Genomic DNA, 20,724 nt, shown 5'->3' on the forward strand with positions numbered 1-20,724 from the left:
ATTGGAAGCTGGGCATGGACAGGGGATGGATCACTTGCTAACTGCCCTGTTCTGTTCATTCCCTATGAAGCACGTGGCATTGTCCACTGTTGGAAGACAGGATACTGGGCTAGATGGACCATTGGTCTGACCTAGTATGGCCATTCTTATGTTCTTAATAAGTCATTACGCTGTCAGAGACTTTACATTGGGCACAGCCATATCACTGCTGTGTGGGCATCAAGACATACACGCTCCCAGTCAAGACCCCATATTGCTGGGGATAGGTGACTGCCACCCAGGCACAGCACTGTACTCACACACAGCCAGCTCACTGCTGCATGGGCGCTGGGGTATGCAGTCTCTCAGCCAGCTCACTGCCATATGGGCTGAGGGAGTGTGCATATAATCAGCCACATGGACACAATATATACACCCTTCCTTCACAGCCAGCTCCCTGCTCAGTGGGCAGGGAGACATGTGATCCTGATAAGGTCACTGCTATGGGCTCATTCATATACACTCCTATGTGTGCATTTGAATAGGATATTACAGACCAAGTATGGCTTTGGGCTACATGGTTTCCAGAAGCTTTTCTCCCTGCTACTGAGAATGCAGGGGCCACAGCCTGGTGACCACCTGGTCTATATTTCCAGAGTGCTTAGCTCCTGATGCCTTGAGGAGAGTCTCTCGGAAGTGTCACAGGAAGGAGAACTGCACCATCTTGGCTAACAAGGCCACCTTTGGTGACCCCTGCTTCCCTGGTGTGAAGAAACAGCTGAGGGTCTCCTATACATGTGGTAAGAGTCCCCAGTCACCCTGACACTGCACTGGGGAGGGGCTGGAAGAACTCCAGCAAGTGCTTTATGATGTACAACACGGATCCTGGAGAGCGGGGGCATTTTGAGGACTAAGGGCACCTGTTGGCCTAGCAAGCCAATAGCATAGCTGTTGAGGCTGCCGGGTCAGTTTAGATGAGAGTGGTGCCATGTGTCTCCCTGAGAGATGCTTGTACATTCCGTCAGCAGCAGGCTGAGAACTATAGAAACGGCTACAAAGCTGAGGCCCCGAGAAACAGGACAGATGCTGAGCATCTGTTGCTCTGTGTCCTCCTCTTGTGGCATGGATCTTTAACCACGTGCATGCGGGTGGGGAGTGGGGAGATGGGAAGCTTCAGGGTGCACAGATACAGACAGAAGGTGAATCCGCAAAGCTCCCCATTAGATGAAATATTTTGTCTTTCTCTGTAATTAGCAAATCATAAGGATCTGAGGATCCATGAAAGCAAGATTAACATCCAGCCAGCCAGGGCATGGGTAGGTTCTATGCAAGCTGCCTCTCCCCGCATGGCTCCAGGGCTAGTGCAACCACTAGGCGAACTAGGCAGTTGCCTAGGGTACCAAGATTTGGGGGCACCAAAAAGCGGTGCCCCCCAATATTTTTACAGCATTTCAGCCTTCTGCCCCTCCACCCCTGGTGTTTCCCCTGAGCGTCCTCCGGCACCCTGAAGTGTCCCTGCCTCTCTCCTGCAGCTCCACACTGCCTCGGTTCTGCTCTGCTCCCAGCATCAACTGCTGCCGCAGGGTCCTAGTGACCCTCAACCACTAGTGGCAGCCCTTCCTCCTCAGACACTTCCCTTTTCTGGTGGGACCCTCCACCAGCACAGCCCCGCCACCTCCCCACCTGCAGTCACCGCTCCTGCCCCACACTGGGCAAGGGTCACCCTCAGTAAGGCTACAGTGAAGGGCAGCAGCAGGGGAGGAGGTGCACATGTGATGGCAGCCCCCCCCCCCCCACGCGGCACCCACCACCGGGGAGGTGAGGGGGCTTCCTGGACCTGAGAGGGGTGCAAGGAACATGTGCAGTGACAGTGGTGCAAGGTGAGTGTGCTACCGGGGTTGGGGGGAAAGTGAGGGGCCCCTCCCCCAGAACTCACTGCTGCTAGCAGAGAGAGGGCTGGGGGAGTCCTCATCCCCCCACACCCTAATCCTCTGCCCAGCCCTGAGCCTCCTCCCACACATGAAACCCTTCATCCTCAGCCCCACCCCACAGTCCTCACCCCTCCACCCCCACCCCCTTCCCACACACCTTCTCTGCCCCCAACCTTCCTCCCAGAGCCTGAACCCCTCACCCCCTCCTGCACCCCCACCCATTGTCCCAGCCCAGAGCCTACACCCAAACTGCCTCCCAGAGCCTGCACCCCCAGGCCCCCTCCCCCACCCAAACTCCCTCCCAGAGCCTGCACCCCAATCTCCTGCCCCAACCCAGAGCCTGCATGCCAGACCTCCTCCCCACATCCAAACTCCCTCCCAGAGCCTTAGGCAGGTCGGGGGCAGAGTTTCGGGGGGCAGGTTCTAGGCACCACCAAAATTTCTACAAACCTGCCACCCCTGCCAGTATCTGGGTTTTAAGCCCTGTTATGCCTGCAACAGGCCTGAGAGCCTGTGAGTGACCCCATAGCAGCTGCTTGAAGTGCTTGGGGGAATCAAACATGAAAGACAAGTGTTGGTTTTGTAAAAACTTTCGTCCGAGAATGCAGGAGAGTGATATTCATTTGAGGGCTCTCCTCATGGAGGCTGCACTCCGCCCGGCGCAGGACTGCAGTCTCGGCAGGACTCTAGGTCCAGCACCTCGGCCTCGGTTTGTAGTGCACCCCTGGCACCGGGCTCAGTCTGGCACCACTACCCCTCACCAGTGCCCAAGAAGCAGTCAAAAAAGTGGGACTCCCTGGCACTAAACAAAAAGGGTCAAGGGACATCGGACAAATGACCTAGTTCAGGCCACCTGCCCACCCCAGAGCCACATGGGGGTTTCTCTCCGATTGGATCAACTAGTCTCCCCAGGAATCCACTGCTGACTCCTGGGAGTGGCATGGGATCCAAACTCACTATTGTGCGAATATGCATGTGTAGGTTGTTGAAATTTGTCATATGGATATTGTCAGTTGTTGCTGTATGACGGAGTATCCACCATTCTAATTTTATACATTTTATTAATAACAATAATTGGATATTCTAAAGGTGGAATAAAATGTAGTCGATTTTGATATGAAAGAATGAAGGAAGGAAATATATGTGACTAAAAAGGGTGTATTTTTTAAAGTATTTTGAACTTTTATAATAAGCGATGGCCTGGGGGGAGGGGAGGGAGAAGGGAGGAGCAAGGTGGAAGTTTCTCCTAGGGCGCTAAATATCCTTGTACCGGCCCTGCATGGCTCTACCACATACTGGCCTCCTGACTTGCAGCACCCTCTGGGACCTTTGTACAACTCTACCAATGCACCTCCATCCTGCCAGTAGCCCCCCTGCTATTCCAGCCCGGGGTTTGCTCTCTGCCCACTACAGACAAGGATGACACATGGCTCACTGAACTCATGTCCTTGGTGGCAGGGGCGGCTCTAGCAATTTCGCCGCCCCAAGCACGGCGGCATGCTGCGGGGGGCGCTCTGGCTGTCGCCGGTCCCACGGCTCTGGTGGAGCATCTGCAGGAACGCCTGCGGGAGGTCCACCAGAGCCGCCTGCCGCCCTCCCGGCGACAGGCAGAGAGCCCCCCTCGGCATGCCGCCCCAAGCACGCGCTTGGTGCGCTGGGGTCTGGAGCCAGCCCTGTTTGGTGGTCAAGGCCAAGGACATTATTTACCCAACCTGGCCCCTCCCTCCTTGACCCACAGAATTCCCCTGGACAGATTGAGGCTGGCGCCTGTGCCGTCTCCTCACCCACTGCTTTGACATAGGGAAATATTTTGTATGTAAATTTCTGGCAGTGATGGGTTGGTCCTGCTCTGTCCATACACCCCTCACCTGAGGTACCTGTGCAGCCTTCATGTCTTCTCTCCATCCCTGGCTGCTACCCCCATCCCAGGGGTTCTTCATGAGCTGCCCTTTCAGTGCAGTCTCCTTTCTCATTTCAGTGCCAAGGCAGCTGTTTGAGGAGGTGGGCCAGGATTCCCCAGACCCCTTCTCGCTCTCCGACTACACACATGGTAAACACTTGCTGTTCCCTTGGGGTTGTGCTGTGTGGGCTAAGGAAGGCTCTTGTTTGAGTGTCAGGTTGGGGTTTCCTGGCTGGCTGGGGACCGCATGTGTGTGATGTGCCAGGCCAGCTCCTCTCACACAGGCTGTGCGCTGGAAGGTTTGCCCAAAATCTGGCTCCTGCATCGCAGTGAAGAGGGGAAGTCCCTGAGCCAGGCACTTCTACCCTCCATGAGGAATGCAGTCCGAGTCCAGAGAAAGGGAAGCAGAAATCTAAATCAGGGCCTTTTACCTCCATGGACCAGGCTGATGGTCACAGGGCTCACAGTTCATGTGCCTATTCTAGATGTGCTAACAGAAGGAGGGCTCTATTCCCTTATTTACACACAGCCTCTGTGTCTCCTGTGTGTGGGAAATTACTTTGAGCTCCCCGGCCTGGTTATGCAGGCAGTTCAGTGCAGTGCTGTTCACTAGTATGGCTCATTCAGTCTTTGATTTCTTAATGCTGCTCCATCAATGCTCTCACTAGACCCCAGCTCTGCCCTGTAGCGGCTCCTCTCCACTGGAAATTCATTCACCATGTTTGTTCTCTCCTGGGTGTCACACACTCTCCCAATGGACCCCAGCTCTTCCTGGGGACTCCACCTTCTCCTTGACTAAGGGCAGGTTTCAGGCCCCATAGTTATCTGGGTGTGGGCTAGGATCCCAGCCCAATGCTGCAGGGTACATTTTGCCAGTGGTGAAAGGGAAGTGGAGTTGCTCTGTGATCAGGGCCGGCTCTAGTTTTTTGCCGCCCCAAGCAAAAAAAATGTTGGCTGCCCCCACCCCAGCCCTGGGCTCCCGCCCCATACCCCGCTGCTGCTCCTGCCCTGGGCTCTCCCCCCCACCTGCAACCCCAGCTCTGGGCCTCCCCACAACCCGCACCCGCCCTGCCGTCCCAGCCCTCGCTCTGCCCCCACACACACCCCGTGCAGCCGCAGGTCTGGGCATCCCCTTCCCCTCACCAGTGCCCCCCCACACACACACCCTGCCGCCCCAGCCCTGGGCTCTGCCCCTCCAACTGCCCCCTGCCGCCCCAGCCCTGGGCTCTCCCCATCCCCCCCGTGCACCCTCCTTCTGCCCCAGCCCTGGGTCACTGGTAACTTGCTCCCAGGGTGGGTCATTCAGCAGGAATTTTGGATGTGCACAAAACACAGACAGGATTGGTTCCCATATGGTTACAGAACTGCAGTAAAGTGGAACAATTTTCAGCTTGTGTGATTGGAGGATATCTGGATGCATATTATAAGACTGTCCTACATAAATGAAGAAAAGTTGAGGTGCCTTTATTATTCTTTTGTTCTACTCTTTGTTTGTATGGGGAATTTGCCAATGCAATATCACTGTCTTCCTTTTAAACAAATAAAACTAAAAAAAAAAAAAAAAGGCAATGGCTGTTGAAAATAGCAATTCCAGTCCTAAAAACTACTGGGAAGCATTTCTTGCTCAATTTTATCCTACTTTTTCTACAGCAAATTACAGTGGATCAGTATATTTGATATGGGAGAAATGAAGTAACAGCTGCCCAAGTTGAGCTTGAGCACTCCTGAATTTTGAGGTGTTCAAATCTGGAAGGCAGGTGCTAGATTCCCTTTCCGAATATTAGCTAAATCTGGAAAGGAAAAGTCAATTTCTACTTCTATGGCTCAGAAGTGGAAATCCTCCTACCTGCCTGGTACTGTATCTAAAGCTGCCCAGGTCCAGAGCCTCCCTTCTCTTACTTTTCATTTTAAATCCTAGTGGGATCCACATACCTCCCTTGCTAGGCTTCAGATAGAGAGGGGCACTGTCCATTTAGTCCACCCAATTCCTTCTTTGGGGGCTGCAAGGTGAGGTCACACCAGTATCCCTACCCTAATCCAGTCTGGGGATGTCTTCTGAAGGGGATATCTGAACCAAAGCCTTCTACTCCTTGGGCACACTTGTTCCCCATTCATAGTGCCACCCCGCTCTAGCAGTGAGCTCTCCATTCACAGAAAGCTGCAGCATGAGGTTTCAGCTACCATACTCCCTCCCCCTCCTTTTCCTGTTGATAGTGGCCAAGGGAATGCTGGGAAATGTAGTTCTTTCCCTGCTCCAGGGCTGGCTCTATAGGCAGGGAGCTAAGCAAGGAACTACAGCTCCCAGGGCCCCCTGTTGGTTCTCAGCTCCCAGGCTGGATCCCTGCCAGCTGCCGCCCCTGCAGATGGGCTGCCCCAAGCACCAGCTTGCTTTGCTGGTGCCTAGAACCACCCCTGTTTGTGAGGCCTGTCTCTTTGGAGGATTTGTAGCACCCTGCGTGGTAGCAGTGGTAGTGAGGTTGCACTTGGAGTTCATGCCATGGCAGATGAATTAGAGAAAAGGCAGCAGGTAGAAGGCTAGCAAGAACTGGGAAGAGACCTCCTCCCCACCACTGCCTCCACACACACTTAGCTTTGTAACATTTTTTTCATGAGGAAAACCAAGGTTGCAAAACCAGGAGTGAGATCTAGAGGATGTGGCCAAATGGTCTGGCAATAACATGGGGATCTCTAGAGGGGAGATGACAGATGGGCACAGACCAGCCAGGGAAGTGAGCAGAGTGACAGATAGGAGAAGCACTGAGGTCCGCAGAGGAGGGGGTGCCTCAGAACATAGCAAAGGGGAGTGGACTATGGAAGAGTTAAGGGAAGAACAGATCTGAGGGGGAGAGAAGTGGCCAGGAGCAACAGAAGACTAGGAGAAGCTAGAGAAGAAGGTTTGGAATATGGCATGGAGGAGAGAGAAATGGTAGGAGGAGAGCAAAGAGTGGGAGCGCAGACAATGGGAGGAGCTGAGAGTGGATGGGAAGAACTTAGGGATGGGATGGCGAGGATCATGGAAGAAAGACGTGCTGAGTGCCTGGGAGGAGCAGAGCCGAGGAGGGAGGGGTGGGAGTGAAAGTTGGCAGATGTGTTGGTGGTAGGTGAAGATTCTAGTCCACAGAGTGGATGAGGGCATTGAGAAGCACCTCATCCCTGTACCCTAGCCAGTAAGACCATGTCCCCTTGTTCACTGCAGGTGGCTGGTACCATGGGCCGACGCTGTCCAGGCTCCGTGAAGATCTGATGATTTTTACTAGCTCTCTGAAAACGTTTGCCCACCTCTGGGGTACGTGAATTCTCTGAGTGCGTGCACAGTGCTCTGTGGAGAGGGTGCAGGCAGAGAGTCACATTCCACTCTGTCTCTCTTGCTTTAGCGTGCTGGGAGACACGGGCATGTTAGGGGGCACTTGGCGAAGAGCCTGCAGCACCGTGCACTCCCTTTATGCCCATCAATCCCCCTCTGGTGTAGACTGGTCATTGAAGGCACATCCAAGATACATCCGCAGGGGTGGAGCAATGTCATGGAGACTCAAGGACTGAATGACCCCAGGACTGAATTCTCTCTCCCTCAGGCAAGAGACAGTACTAAGTCTAGCTGAGAGAGGACATTAATGAATGTGATGCCTGCTGAATTCCTCACTCACTCTAGGGAGAAGCAAAGATGCCAGTCTGGTTGGCCACTTGTTGGAACTCCGGGGCCACGCCTTTCCTGGCCCCCTTCTCTTAGTGTGTGTGAACACTGCAATCAGGGACGCAGCTGCAGCATATGTAGACAGACCCAAGCTGATTTTGATCTAGCACAGGGGTAGGCAACCTATGGCACACATGCCAAAGGCAGCATGCGAGCTGATTTTCAGTGGCACTCACACTGCCCGGGTCCTGGCCACCAGTCTGGGGGGCTCTGCATTTTAATTTAATTTTAAATGAAGCTTCTTAAACATTTTTAAAACCTTATTTACTTTACATACAACAATAGTTTAGTTATATATGATAGACTTATAGAAAGAGACCTTCTAAAAATGTTAACATGTATTACTGGCATGCAAAACCTTAAATTAGAGTGAATAAATGAAGACTTGGCACATCGCTTCTGAAAGGTTGCTGACCCCTGATCTAGCTAGTTCCAACAGCAATAGCAGTGAAGGTGCATCACTGCAGGTTAGCCATTTAAGTAACATACCCAGGGTCCTGGGTGGAGTTGTACAGCCCATGCTGCTGCCCATACCACAGTGGATTCCTTGCTATTGTTACTGGAGCTAGCTAGATCAGGGCTAGCTTGGGTCTGTCTACACGTGCTGCAGTCACACCTCTGATTGCAGTGTAGCCAAACCCTCAGCCTTTTGCAGGATATTGTTTTGCATCCGTTTCTGTAGAGAGAGAAGACAGTACCTCACAGTATTTATAGTTCAGACCCCCGAACTCAGTGTGAGCTGTACCATTTGGCGAACTAGCCCTCCATTCTGGAAAGTTACTAGTGTAAATGAGTTAAAAAATAACTCCTGGAGTTACCAGTCCACTCGCCGTGAGCCTTGCCCCCACCCTACCAGGAATCAACCCATCTTTGATTGTGCTAGTCAGAGAAACACAAAATTTATCCTGCTGGAATAAAGCAGTATCTCCCAGCCCAGCACCCTGTCTCCTACTGGGACCAGTGACAGATGCTTCTGAGGAAGGTGTAACACCCTATACTGTCTGTGATGGGATCCTTGGGGTGCAGCCTGGGACCATGGGACTGCTGTGCCCCCTTAACTCTCTCCTAGCCTGGGCTGTCTCTCACAATGCCTTGCTAGTGACAAGCAGCAAACCCCTCTAGGTGCTATCATCACTCGGAACAACTGCATATGGATCCCCACACCCAGCTATATTACATGAATGCTCCCAGAGCTACTCATGAATCACACAGGGAAAGCATCAGCCCAATCGCCCCAGCCCAGACTTGCACTTCAGGAAATATACCATCTTGCTCTGCTCAAGATGAGCAATGCAGATTTAATAATTGATTCACCACTTCATCAATGGAAAGTGGATATACACCAGCCTTTGCAAAACCTGAGCAGATTTGCCATACAAACTAACTGGCAAAGATAAACAGTAAAACAAATTTGTTGATTACAAAAGATAGATTTTAAGTGATATTAAGTGATAGGCAAAAAGTCAGAGTTAGTTACCAAAATAAAATAAAATAAAATATAACCATGCAATCTAAACTCTCAACCCTATTAGACTGGGCAACATCTAGATTAAGCAGTTTTTCTCACCCCACTGGATATTGCAGTCCTTAATATACAGATTTGTCCCTTAAATTTGGGCCAGTCTCTTCTGTTGGAGTCTTCAGTCTTCTTGTCAGTGTCTTTGTTGCTTGCAGCATAGGTCGGGGCAGAGAGATGCCCAGCAGCATGGGCCTGCTATGTTTTGTTTTATACCCTTAGTCCCATGTGCTTGAGGAACACACAAGTCCAGGCATGTCTGGGGGCATTGCTGAGTCTCTAGGCAAGGTTGAGCAATTCCCCTGGTGTGGCCTCATTCAGGTAAGTCACTGAATTGTAGTTCCCTTGCTGGACAATGGCTGTTGATGGGTTGTTTTACACTCTACCTGGGCATTGGTTACTTTCCTTGCTGTTGCCTCTGGGGAGCCAATATCTGTCTGATTCCCCAACTCACAGCATGATTTAGTGACAACCATACCACACAATTCTCATAACTTCATATGTATTAATGATATACATATATGGATAGAGAAATGACTTTCAGCAAATCATACCCTTTCCCCTGATACCTTACAAGGCATGCTTTATATGTAAGATTATGATTATATAAAAATGAGGAATATGGGGGTTACAAGACACTTCCCCAAGGTATAGAATGTCACACTGTCCTAATTCCATGATATGTTATCATGGGGGACCAGGGCAGTTCCTTCATGACCCCATATACTGTGAAGAATGAGGATTGAGGGCCCTTATTCTTTTACATCCCTTCTTCCTACTTGCTCTCGTGCTTGTTCAATAGGGCTATGATACTGGACGCTCACTGCAAGGGGAAATGACTCCTGTTGCTCTTTAGGAGTAATTCATATTCTCTTCTGAAGTGTTTCCACTTCTCTCCTTAGGTGTCCCCGAGAAGGTAGGCCTCTATTTTCTGTGTGGGGTCTCCGGAGGCCTGGTGTTCCTGCTTTGTATCTTCAGCCCCAAAATGGCTTTCATACAGGACATGAAGGAGGTCTTAAAAGACTCGAAACTGGGGCACAGCTCAGAGCTGAGCCGGGCCAAGTTACGGGATGACCATGACGAGGACAACCACAACGACGACAGCTCCTCAGACTCCTCATTCCGCCGCCTCACCCGCACCTACCGTGCATCCAACAACATCTTCAGCCCAGAGCTGACTGCAGCCCTGGAGGGTGCTGCTGAGCACAGGGCCCAAGAGGGAGAGGAGATCTGGATGCTCAAAGATTCCAGCCCCTATGCTATTCACAAACTCAAATCTGCTACCAAATGAGAATGAGGAGCAGGGGCCACGGGCAGGGCAATGAGCCATCTCCATAGCTCCACATCAGCAAGCAGCTCTTCCTAGTTACAGATCCAAATAATGGAGTGGGGTCACGGTGGGAAGGGAGACAATTTTAATCTCTGGGGACCCAAACTCATAACAGGCTTAGGTCACTTGCAACGAGTATGTTGATAACAGTCTGATCCCTGATAGAGATTTGTCATGACTCAAACAAAGCTAGGCAAACTAATATACATTCTGTGAACGCCATGTAATAACTTTCCTGCTATAGAAACCATAGATTCCATAATCAGTATTGATATCACACACAACAAAAGCACATTTGTTACAATTGGCAGTCTCTGTTCAAGAGACAATCTGGTTGGAGAAATGTAGACATAACCATATTCCATCAGAATATACAGTTCTGTTGAAAGCAAAATGTTTAGCAAACTTGGGTTAAATTCTGCCTGAACTTTGTTTAGGAAGAAATGCATGGGGGAAAGGGGATTCCAACAATGTTGAAATGACCCGTACCAACATGTTCAGAATTAAACTTTTTTGATTTTTTGTTTTTGTTTTGAAACAACTTTTAGTTTCAATTTTTTTGCATTTTGTAGTAAAATATATTTATAATACAAAATGAAAAAAGTCAAAATTGAAACACTATGTTTCAGATGACCCCAAAGAAAATATTTTTTGGAACATTCCTTTGCAGAAAACTTTGAGATCTTCAGTTTAGGAAAAAAACAAATTTTGAAATCTCAAAATCCTTCTGTCCTCCCTGAGATCCTGGTCTAAAACAGCAGGGAGTGCTGCAGGGCAGGATTGAATGGGATTGTCTGTCATTTCAACTGAAAGTTCTGACTGGGAGTTACCCTGGTTTGGTTACCAAGAAGAATTCAGAAGTGGAAACCTTGCATTGTCATTACAGTTGGGTGTTTGTAGGGTCAGTGAACCAACCAGTTATGAAATGCTATCTCAACAATATCAAGCAAGGAATCAGACTGGTACATTACGTGGCGTTTTGTCTGATTTCTTCGGGTATGTCTATATGGCGGGTAGTGTTTGATATATCGGGGATCGATTTATCGTGTCTCATCTAGACGCGATAAATCAATCCCTGAATCGACGCCTGTACTCCACTTCGGCAGGAGGAGTAAGCGGAGTTGACGGGGGAGCCACGGTGGTTGACTCACTGCCATGAGGATGGCCAGGTAAGTCGAACTAAGATACTTTGACTTCAGCTACGCGAATAGCGTAGCTGAAGTCGAAGTATCTTAGTTCGAACCGCCCCCCCCCCCCAAGTGTAGCCCAGGCCTTAGTGACGTGACTAATTTTAGCCAATTAATGATGCAGTTCATACTGAATGCTTTGCTTAATCATGGTTGTGTTGCACTAAATTGCTAACACTCAATTACTGTTATTTCTTGTCTATAGGCCTATTTATAAGGCCCCTTTATCCTCCTTTTCACTGATTCCTAACTGTCTTCTGTTTTTTATTCCAGTTATGTCAATTTACATTACAATTCATGATCAATGTTCCTTAATGATATGTGATAACATTGTGTGGATAGAGAGCCAAGGAGATCAGAGTCTGGGTTTTGATGTGTATGGGAAAATCATTACAGATGCACAGGGACAGCTCTAGGAATTGCACCACCCCAAGCAGGGCAGCACGCCACGGGGGGCACTCTGGCGGTCGCCGGTCCCGCGGCTCCGGTGGACCTCCTGCAGACGTGCCTGCGGATGCTCCACCGAAGCCGTGGGACCAGCGGACCCTCTGCAGGCATGCCTGCGGGAGGTCCACCGGAGCCGCCTGCTGCCCTCCCGCGGCACGCCGCCTCAAGCGCGCGCTTAGCGCGCTGGGGTCTACAGCCGGCCCTGCAGATGCATATACCAAGTAAAAATGAGGGGAGGGGGGAGGAATGAGTAAGACAGACGGAGTTGTGTGAGACACTGGACTAGAACAGAGATGGGTGCAGGTGGTCAGAGCTGTGCAAGATCCAGTGCTTGAATTAGCAATGCTCCAGGCAAGGTTGAGCTCATTAGGAACAAACAGGGGTCAGCACAACCATGTTGCACGACAGACATTTGACAAAATTACCGGACATAGTGACTGACATTGGTGGGGGGGGTTATGTCATTCAGTCATTCAACCTGTACAATAGCACACATAATTTTCCACACTGAAAAATACCAGTAACCTAGTATGGGAATGGGTTTTGAAGCAGCAGTGTAACGTTACTGGCCTTTGCTCTAATCTTCGGGGGGTTGATCCAGAGCCGCCTGCAAGGCCTGGGAGTGGGAACTAGGCAGTGCAATGGGGGCTCCCCTTGGTTTGGGGGATGTGAGTACCTAAAGGGACAATGCCCCTAGTTGATTGCCTTAATTCACAGCAATTCACATGCAGATAAACCGGAGCAGCCCAGTTCTCATTTCAAAGTGCTTCTTCAAAGGGGCAGCCAGCCCCTCACTACTCCCCAGGGAAGTGGAGATTGACACAGTCTCAACACCTCTGAGAACTGCCTGAAATATTTAGCTGGTGCTATTTAATGCAGAGGGGGATGTTAATGAAAACAGGGCCTGGCCCGGTATAAGAAGAGACCTCTCTGTGAGATCAGCTCCGGGCACTGCCGTGAGATCTCAGGCCAGCCCGCAGGAGTGTGGCCCCCAAGGGAGAGAATTGGAGAAGGCTATCTCTAGGCACAGCCAAGAGGCTCCCTCCCCTCCCCATGTTCCCAACCCCCTGGTCCGCCAGGAAAGGGCAGGGCTCTGCAGGGTGGCGCTAGGCACAGGCACTGCTGCTGCCCCCTGTTCTCGCTGATTCTGGGTAGCTACAGGGCATGCACCTAAAACCCCTGCAACCCACCCGGGCAATTTAAAAGGGCCTGGGGCTCACAGCTGCCACCAGTGCCACTACTGTCAATAGGCTGGGAGCCACAGAGTCAGCACTCAGGGAGCGAGGGCAGAGGCAGCCTGCAGACCCACCTGGCCATGCCTCCGCCAGCAACAGCATGGATGGAGAGCCACTTGTGGGGAGCCTCCCGAGATGAGTGCCCCCACGGATCTCAACATTTTTACCATGGACACTTGTGTACAGCCACATTACCAACCCCTGGGAACAAACTAGCAGCTCAAGTTTTGCCTTCTTCTGTCTGCAGTTGTTGTTTTCTGTCCCTCAGTTTCAGGAAGATCAGCTATTGCCCTGAAAGAAAAATCATGCCCCAAAATACCAATAATGTGCTATGCATTTGTAACGTATCAAACAGGTTTTCTTTCCATAGCTCGAGGTAAATGAATTATTCCTTCATGGTGCTTGCATAACTGCTCCAAAGGTAAGGAGGCACATAACTCTCACTAAAAGCTTTGTGAAATTCTTTTGCTACATTTCAGCTTTAATACCTCCGTGAGTCCTTTATCACTGTTTTTATTATTCTAGTTTGGCTAGCGCCACTCAGTTTCTAGGTAACAGGCTAACTGGCGTGGTCCTTTTTCAGCAAATAAACAAATACTAAAAATTTCATTAAACTTGGGCTGCTGCCAATCACACGGGCATGTGGAGAGCCTTTTTTCACTGAAAAATGCAGCTTCAGATTGTTTGAAACATCAGGCAAATTTAGGTCTAATTTGCTGAATTGTTTTGATGAGAAAAAATATTCTGAAAACAGCTAAACTTTTCAATATTTCAATTCAAAATGACTTTTTCTTTCAAATCTTATTTCAATTTTGTTTTTAAAAGGTTAAAAACTCTCAAAACCAAAACAAAATGTTTCATTTTGTGTCGAACAGTACGTTTTGTTCTACCCAAACCAATTTTTTTTAAAACTTTTTCAGTTTGAGAAAATTCAAAAATTTTTCATTTTGAGTCGACCCCAAATGATTTTTTCTCCCTGATTTTTGGTTCACCCATCAAACCAAAAAATCAGTTGTTGGCCTGGACATGTTCACATCAGACATTGATGTTACTGTTGGAAACACACACACGTGTCAAATGTGTGCTGTTCTTTTAGCAGTGGGCTGCCATATCACTGTGAGCTGGGAGAGCAGCCCTGTCCTTTGACAAGGGGAGGGCTGGAACTGGGGGTGCCAATGTGTTTCGTGTCCTGGTTACATTCCGTGTGTGAAGGGTCACTTGTCTATAGCGAATCACCTGTATCTAGAGCAAATATCCTACACTGATTTGCCTCCCTTAGCTCTGTAGAATCTGAGGAGACATAGATGTAGCACAGCCATCCTGGCTTGGTGGAGCACCCGCTGGTGTCAGCTACAGCCTTCTCTGGGGGCAGGCTCAGCCAGGAGACATGGAGTGACTTGTTCCCTCTTAGCAATGCACCCTGAGGCCTGGCAGTGAGGGCCTTTGACAGGGCAGCATGGGGCAAAGCCGCTGCTGCCTGGGGATAGACAGAGGGCTTCTGTCTCCTCTTAATGCATCTGATGCCAACACATGCCTCCCACCTGCAGACCCTATGGTGTATTAGACATGCATGCATGCCATTTGTGTCATAGACTGTTACATGTGCGTATGTAACACCAGATCCACACATTTGGTTTTAGAATTTTCCATGTCTCATGACCCCCTCTCTCGCCCCCCACCTTGTCTTTTGTGACCCTCTCAGGGGCAGGACCCTGTGACGATGCGGTTCAGGCGGGGCCCAACTGAGAGTGCCAGTTCAGGACCAATTGCTTCAACAGGGCAGTTACAGCCCAAGGCTGGGGTTTTTCCACCTCTAAGGCAAACCAAACCAGCCAGACAAAGAGGACTTTGGTTTCACCCCACTGGCTAACCACAAGTCACACAAGCAATTCCCTTAGACACTCCAGTCTCCCAGAATCACCACCAGTCCCACTCGTCCTGGGGATGAATGGTTATGAAAACCAACACCCCAAGGAAAACGGTTCTCTCGATCCCAAAGAATCAAGCCCCAGACCCAGGTCAATATACAAATCAGATCTTACCCACAAATCACGCTGTTGCCAATCCTTTAGAATCTAAAATCTAAAGGTTTATTCATAAAAGGAAAAGGATAGAGATGAGAGCTAGAATTGGTTAAATGGAATCAATTACATACAGTAATGGCAAAGTTCTTAGTTCAGGCTTGTAGCAGTGATGGAGTAAACTGCAGGTTTAAATTAAGTCTCTGGAGTACATCCCCCGCTGGGATGGGTCATTCAGTCCTTTGTGCAGAGCTTCAGTTCGTAGCAAAGTTCCTCCAGAAGTAAGAAGCAGGATTGAAGACAAGATGGAGATGAGGCATGAGCCTTTTATAGGTTTTTCCAGGTGTAAGAACACCTCTTTGTTCTTACTGTGGAAAATTAGAGCGAAATGGAGTCTGGAGTCACATGGGCAAGTTCCTGCATACTTTGCTGAGTTACAAGGCATATCTGCCTTCTCTCAATGGGTCAATTGTGTAGCTGAGGGTCCTTAATGGGCCATCAAGCAGGCTAGGCAGAGCTAACACCAACTTGTTTGGGGTGTCACCCAGAAGCACAGCACAAATTTGGACCTCCTTGGACCCCATTCAAGGTGCCTGTGGCGAGGGTGCACCTGAAGTGGGGGGCCAAGGAGGGCCCCAAGGATGTGGGGGTACACCCGCATTTGCCCACAGAGGTGTTAATGGGGGGGGACCTCGAGGCCTGGCCAGGCAATGCCCGGGGTGCTCTGGTCGTGACCCGTAGTCAGAGTCGGCGCAGGGCACTGCGCCCTGACAATGGGGAAGGTACTCTGCTCGAGGCGCAGGACCCTAACCTGGTGGGGAGGGAACACCCAGGGACATGGCTCAGAGAGGCTGCGGCCACAGACCCAGCCGGTGAGAGAGAGCAGGTCCCCATCCCTGTCCCAGCTGCTGAGTTCCAGGCCAAGTTGCAGAAAGACCCCTCCTCGCAGAAGCTCAGGGACCGGGCTAACCTCAGTGCAGTACAGACCATGAGGAGAGGTTGCAAGGAGAGGTTCCTGTGGGAGAAGGGGTTCCTGTACCGAGAATGGGCTCCCCCAGGGGAAGTAGAGTCATGGGGGATCAGGAGGCAGCTGGTGGTTCCCCAGAAGTTTCGCCACAAGCTCCTGTACCTGGCCCATGACATTCCCCTTGCAGGGCACCAGGGAATCCGGTGCACCAGGTAAAGGCTGCTACAGAACTTTTACTGGCCTGGGTCTTTACCCATGTTTGACAGTACTGCCAATCCTGTGACCCCTGCCAGAGGGTGGGGAAGGCCCGGGACAAGGGGAAAGCAGCTTTGAGGCCTTTGCCCATCATAGAAGAACCTTTCCAGAAGGTGGCCATGGACATAGTGGGACCTCTCAGCAAGGCGACCCGGTCAGGGAAGAAACACATCCTGGTGGTGGTAGATTTTGCCACTCGCTACCCCGAGGCGGTGGCCTTGTCCTCTACCGACGCAGACACCGTGGCAGATGCGCTGCTGACCATTTTCAGCCGGGTGGGGTTCCCCAGGGAAGTCTTAACGGACCAGGGGTCCAACTTCATGTCGGCCCTGCACCAGTCCCTGTGGGAGAAATGTGGGGTCCGGCACAACTGGGCCTCAGCGTATCATTCCCCAGACCAACGGGCTGGTGGAAAGATTCAACGGGACACTAAAGATGATGCTAAAAACATTTATGCACCAGCACCCACAGGACTGGGACAAGTACTTACCTCACCTGCTGTTTGCGTACAGGGAGGTACCCCAGGAATCTACTGGATTCTCGCCTTTTGAACTGTTATATGGAAGGCGGGTAAGGGGGGCCCTGGACCTGCTGAGAGACGAATGGGAGGGGAAGGCTGCTCCCGATGGAGAGTCGGTGGTGGAGTATGTCCTGACCTTCCGGGAAAGACTGGCCGAGCTCATGGGCCTGGCCAGGGAGAATCTGGCCCAAGCCCAGAGGAAGCAGAAGGTCTGGTACGACCGTACGGCGCGGGCCCGCGCCTTCGCCACCGGGGATCAGGTGATGGTTCTCATCCTCGTGAGGAAAAACAAACTCCAGGCCGCCTGGGAAGGGCTCTTCAAGGTTATCAAGCAACTGAATGAGGTAAACTATGTGGTGGAACTGTCAAACCGGGCGCACCACCGCCGGGTGTACCATGTGAATATGATGAAGCCATATTATGACCGGGGGAATATGGTGTTGGCCGTGTGTAGACACTGGGAGGAGCCGGGGGATGACCCTCTAGTGGATCTATTCCCAGGGACAAAGGCTGGTTCCCCCCTGGAGGCGATTCCCCTCTCTGATCAGCTGACCCGGGCCCAGCACGCTGAGATCAGAGGGGTGTTGCATCTATACCGACAACTGTTTTCCAACCAGCCTGGGCGCACTAATTTGACTGTCCACCGGGTGGAGACCGGGTCACACCCCCCTATAAGATGCTCCCCTTTTCAGGTCACCAGGAAAACTGCCCAGGAGCTAGAAAGAGAGGTCAGGGACATGCTGGCCTTGGGGGTGATCCAGCCATCTTCCAGCCCTTGGGCCTCGCCAGTGGTGCTGGTCCCCAAGAAGGACGGGTCGATCCGGTTCTGTGTGGACTATCGAAAGCTCAATGCCATCACTGTATCTGATGCCTACCCCATGCCCAAGCCTGACGAGCTCCTGGACAAGCTGGGAGGCGCTCGGTAAGATCCACCATGGGCTCTTACAAAGGGCTACTGGCAAGTGCCGCTGGACGCAGATGCCAGGCTGAAATCGGCCTTTATCACCCCTCTGGGGCGCTACGAGTTTCTGACCCTGCCCTTCGGCCTCAAGGGAGTGCCAGCCACCTTCCAGCGTCTGGTGGATCAGCTACTGAGGGGGATGGAGAGTTTTGCTGTGGCGTATATTGACAACATCTGCGTCTTCAGCCAGACCTGGGAGGACCACATGTCCCAAGTTAAACAAGTGCTGGACCGACTCCGAGAGGCTGGGTTAACTGTAAAGGCTGAGAAATGCAAGGTGCGGATGGCAGAAGTATCTTACCTGGGCCATCAGGTGGGGAGCGGCTGCCTAAAGCCGGAACCAGCCAAGGTGGAGGTGATCAGAGACTGGCCCGCTCCCCAGACCAAAAAGCAGGTCCAGGCCTTTATTGGTATGCCGGGGTATTATCGAAGGTTCGTGCCCCACTTTAGCGCCATAGCCGCCCCCATCACTGAGCTGTGCAAGAAGGGGAAGCCAGACAAGGTGGTCTGGACCGAGCAGTGCCAGCAGGCTCTCCGGGCGCTGAAGGAGGCTCTGCTCAGAGGCCCAGTTCTGGCAAACCCAGACTTTGACAAGCCCTTTATGGTGTTCACCGATGCCTCAGACACGGGGCTGGGGGCGGTGTTGATGCAGGAGGATGAAAAGGGGGAGAGACACCCCATCATGTACCTGAGCAAGAAGTTGCTACCCTGGGAGCAGAACTACGCGACCATCGAGAAGGAATGTCTGGCCATGGTGTGGGCCCTTAAGAAACTGGAGCCCTATCGCTTTGGGCGCCACTTCACCGTGTACACCGACCACTCTCCCCTGACCTGGCTGCACCAGATGAAAGGAGCCAACGCCAAGCTCCTGAGGTGGAGCCTGCTCCTGCAGGACTATGACATGGACGTGGTCCATGTGAAGGGAAGTGCCAACCTGATAGCGGACGCGCTGTTCCGGAGAGGGGGCCCCGAACTTCCCCGGGTCACTGGGCAGAGTGACCCCGCTCAGTTCAGTCTCAAAGTGGGGAGAGGTGTGGTGGCGTAGGGGCTGTCGAGATAGGTGAGAGACAGGTATTCAGCCTGTAACATGAGCTAGGCCTGGGGGAGGGGAGGTGACACCTCTGCCCAGGAGCTAGACAAAGGAAAGGAGCTGAGTGGAGAGGGTTGGGTCAGTTTTCGGTTTGGGAGCTGGGTGGTGGGTTTTCAGGGGAACCTATGCTGGAATCCACACACCTTGAACCCCCAGAAAGGCCAGAGTGAGGGGTCCTGGCGCTGAACACGAGCCCTCCTGTATCCTGTGTTCCTGTTGTCCAATAAACCTTCTGTTTTACTGGCTAGCTGAGAGTCACTGTGAGTCCCAGGAAGAGGGGTGCAGGGCCGGACTCCCCCACACTCCGTGACAACTGGTGGTAGCGGTGGGATCTACTGCACCCCGTGGACGGTGCTTCCTGAAGTAAGTGACTGGGGAGCAGTAAAACAAAGGGGCGATTGTAGGGGCGATTAACCCCTGGGAGAGTGTGACCAGAGAGAAGGACTGTGCAGTAACAGGGTCCCTCGGGGGATCACAGCGAGCGGTCCCAGGGGCGGAGGAGTCTGCAGCTCGACCCTGGCAGAGAGGTGGTGACCTCCACCACACAGCATAATTATAACCAACAACCCATAACCTGGTCTTAGACACCTTATATGACCCCCTTTACATAAGATTTGGTGCCACTACAGGACCTTGGTTCCAACCATGTTCTATATGGTCCCAGATTATATCGATAACGTCATAGACCCCCCAGCTGAAGAACACTGGACTAAAGGATAAAAGATTTTTGGGTTACTGATAACAAGGGCTGTTGCCCTTCTGCTAGGGGGCTGCAGAGGTGATCAGATAATGCACTTGCATACCCAGAATGAAAACCAATAAACCAAGTCTGACAGCTTGCTGCTGCTGGGGGTTCCATGACAGGGGATACAGAGATTTCATCTACCTGCCTCTGAGGGCCAGATGTTTGCATCTGCAACTGGGCAACAAGGGCAAGGGCTGGTCACATCCCAGTTACTGACCAAGGAGAAATTAAATGAGAACGACAAAGTTTCCTGGAACACATCTCTGCCAGGCTGAGTTTCCGACACTGCGGAGCTGGGTCTGGTTCTGACGAGAGAGCTCTGAAAGCAGGAATCTCTGCATTGGCTGCTGGCCTGAGCTCTGTCTGGGGACGGGGATGGTACATTAGGAATGGAGATGGTGGGAGAGTTTAGAACAGTGGTCCCCAGTGTGGTGCCTGTGATTGCCATGGCGCCCGTCAGGGCATCCGTGTGCGCCCATGTACTGTCCGGCAGACGAGCATCTGCCGAAATGCGACACCTCTGGATGACGCTGCTTGATGGTGGCATTTCAACGGTGACACCTATTGACGTTGCTTCTCTGCAGCATTTCTGCGGATGCTCGTCCGCCAGCCACGGTCCTCGGTGGCTCATTGTCCAGTGCCCGCCAGATAAAAAAGGTTGGGGACCACTGGTTTAGAATGTGAAAGGGGAGAATCCAGTTTTGTGGTAGTTCCAAAAGCCATTTTGCCATGGGTTAGCACTCCTCCTCCTCTCTGAATCTGTCTTCCTGGCCCCCGTCACCATCAGGATATTCTCAAGCAGGCTCTGTCTGGCCTTGCCACTCAACCTGGACCTTGCAAAGGATGACTTAGAAGAGCTCTGGCTGAGCCTTCCATGCCCCAGAGCTCCCAGCTGACTCCACAGTTTTGGATGGCCTCTCATCACCCTTCTACTGCTCCACTCCCTGGG

At 51.6% G+C, this 20,724-nt stretch overlaps 1 protein-coding gene across 1 annotated transcript in view; it reads left to right on the forward strand.

Moving 5' to 3' along the window:
• LOC120371926 (protein eva-1 homolog C-like) overlaps positions 1 to 10,795 on the forward strand; it is a 45,882-nt gene extending 35,087 nt beyond the window's left edge. The window contains exons 5-8 of the mRNA XM_039488403.1: positions 636 to 779; positions 3,889 to 3,960; positions 7,007 to 7,096; positions 9,920 to 10,795. Of these exons, the coding sequence (XP_039344337.1) occupies positions 636 to 779; positions 3,889 to 3,960; positions 7,007 to 7,096; positions 9,920 to 10,308 (695 nt within the window). The 3' untranslated portion in view covers positions 10,309 to 10,795. The remainder of the gene's footprint in view (positions 1 to 635; positions 780 to 3,888; positions 3,961 to 7,006; positions 7,097 to 9,919) is intronic.
• Positions 10,796 to 20,724: the final 9,929 nt, after the last annotated feature.

Source organism: Mauremys reevesii, linkage group 9 (assembly GCF_016161935.1).
Source record: "Mauremys reevesii isolate NIE-2019 linkage group 9, ASM1616193v1, whole genome shotgun sequence".
Lineage (NCBI taxonomy): Eukaryota > Metazoa > Chordata > Testudines > Geoemydidae > Mauremys > Mauremys reevesii.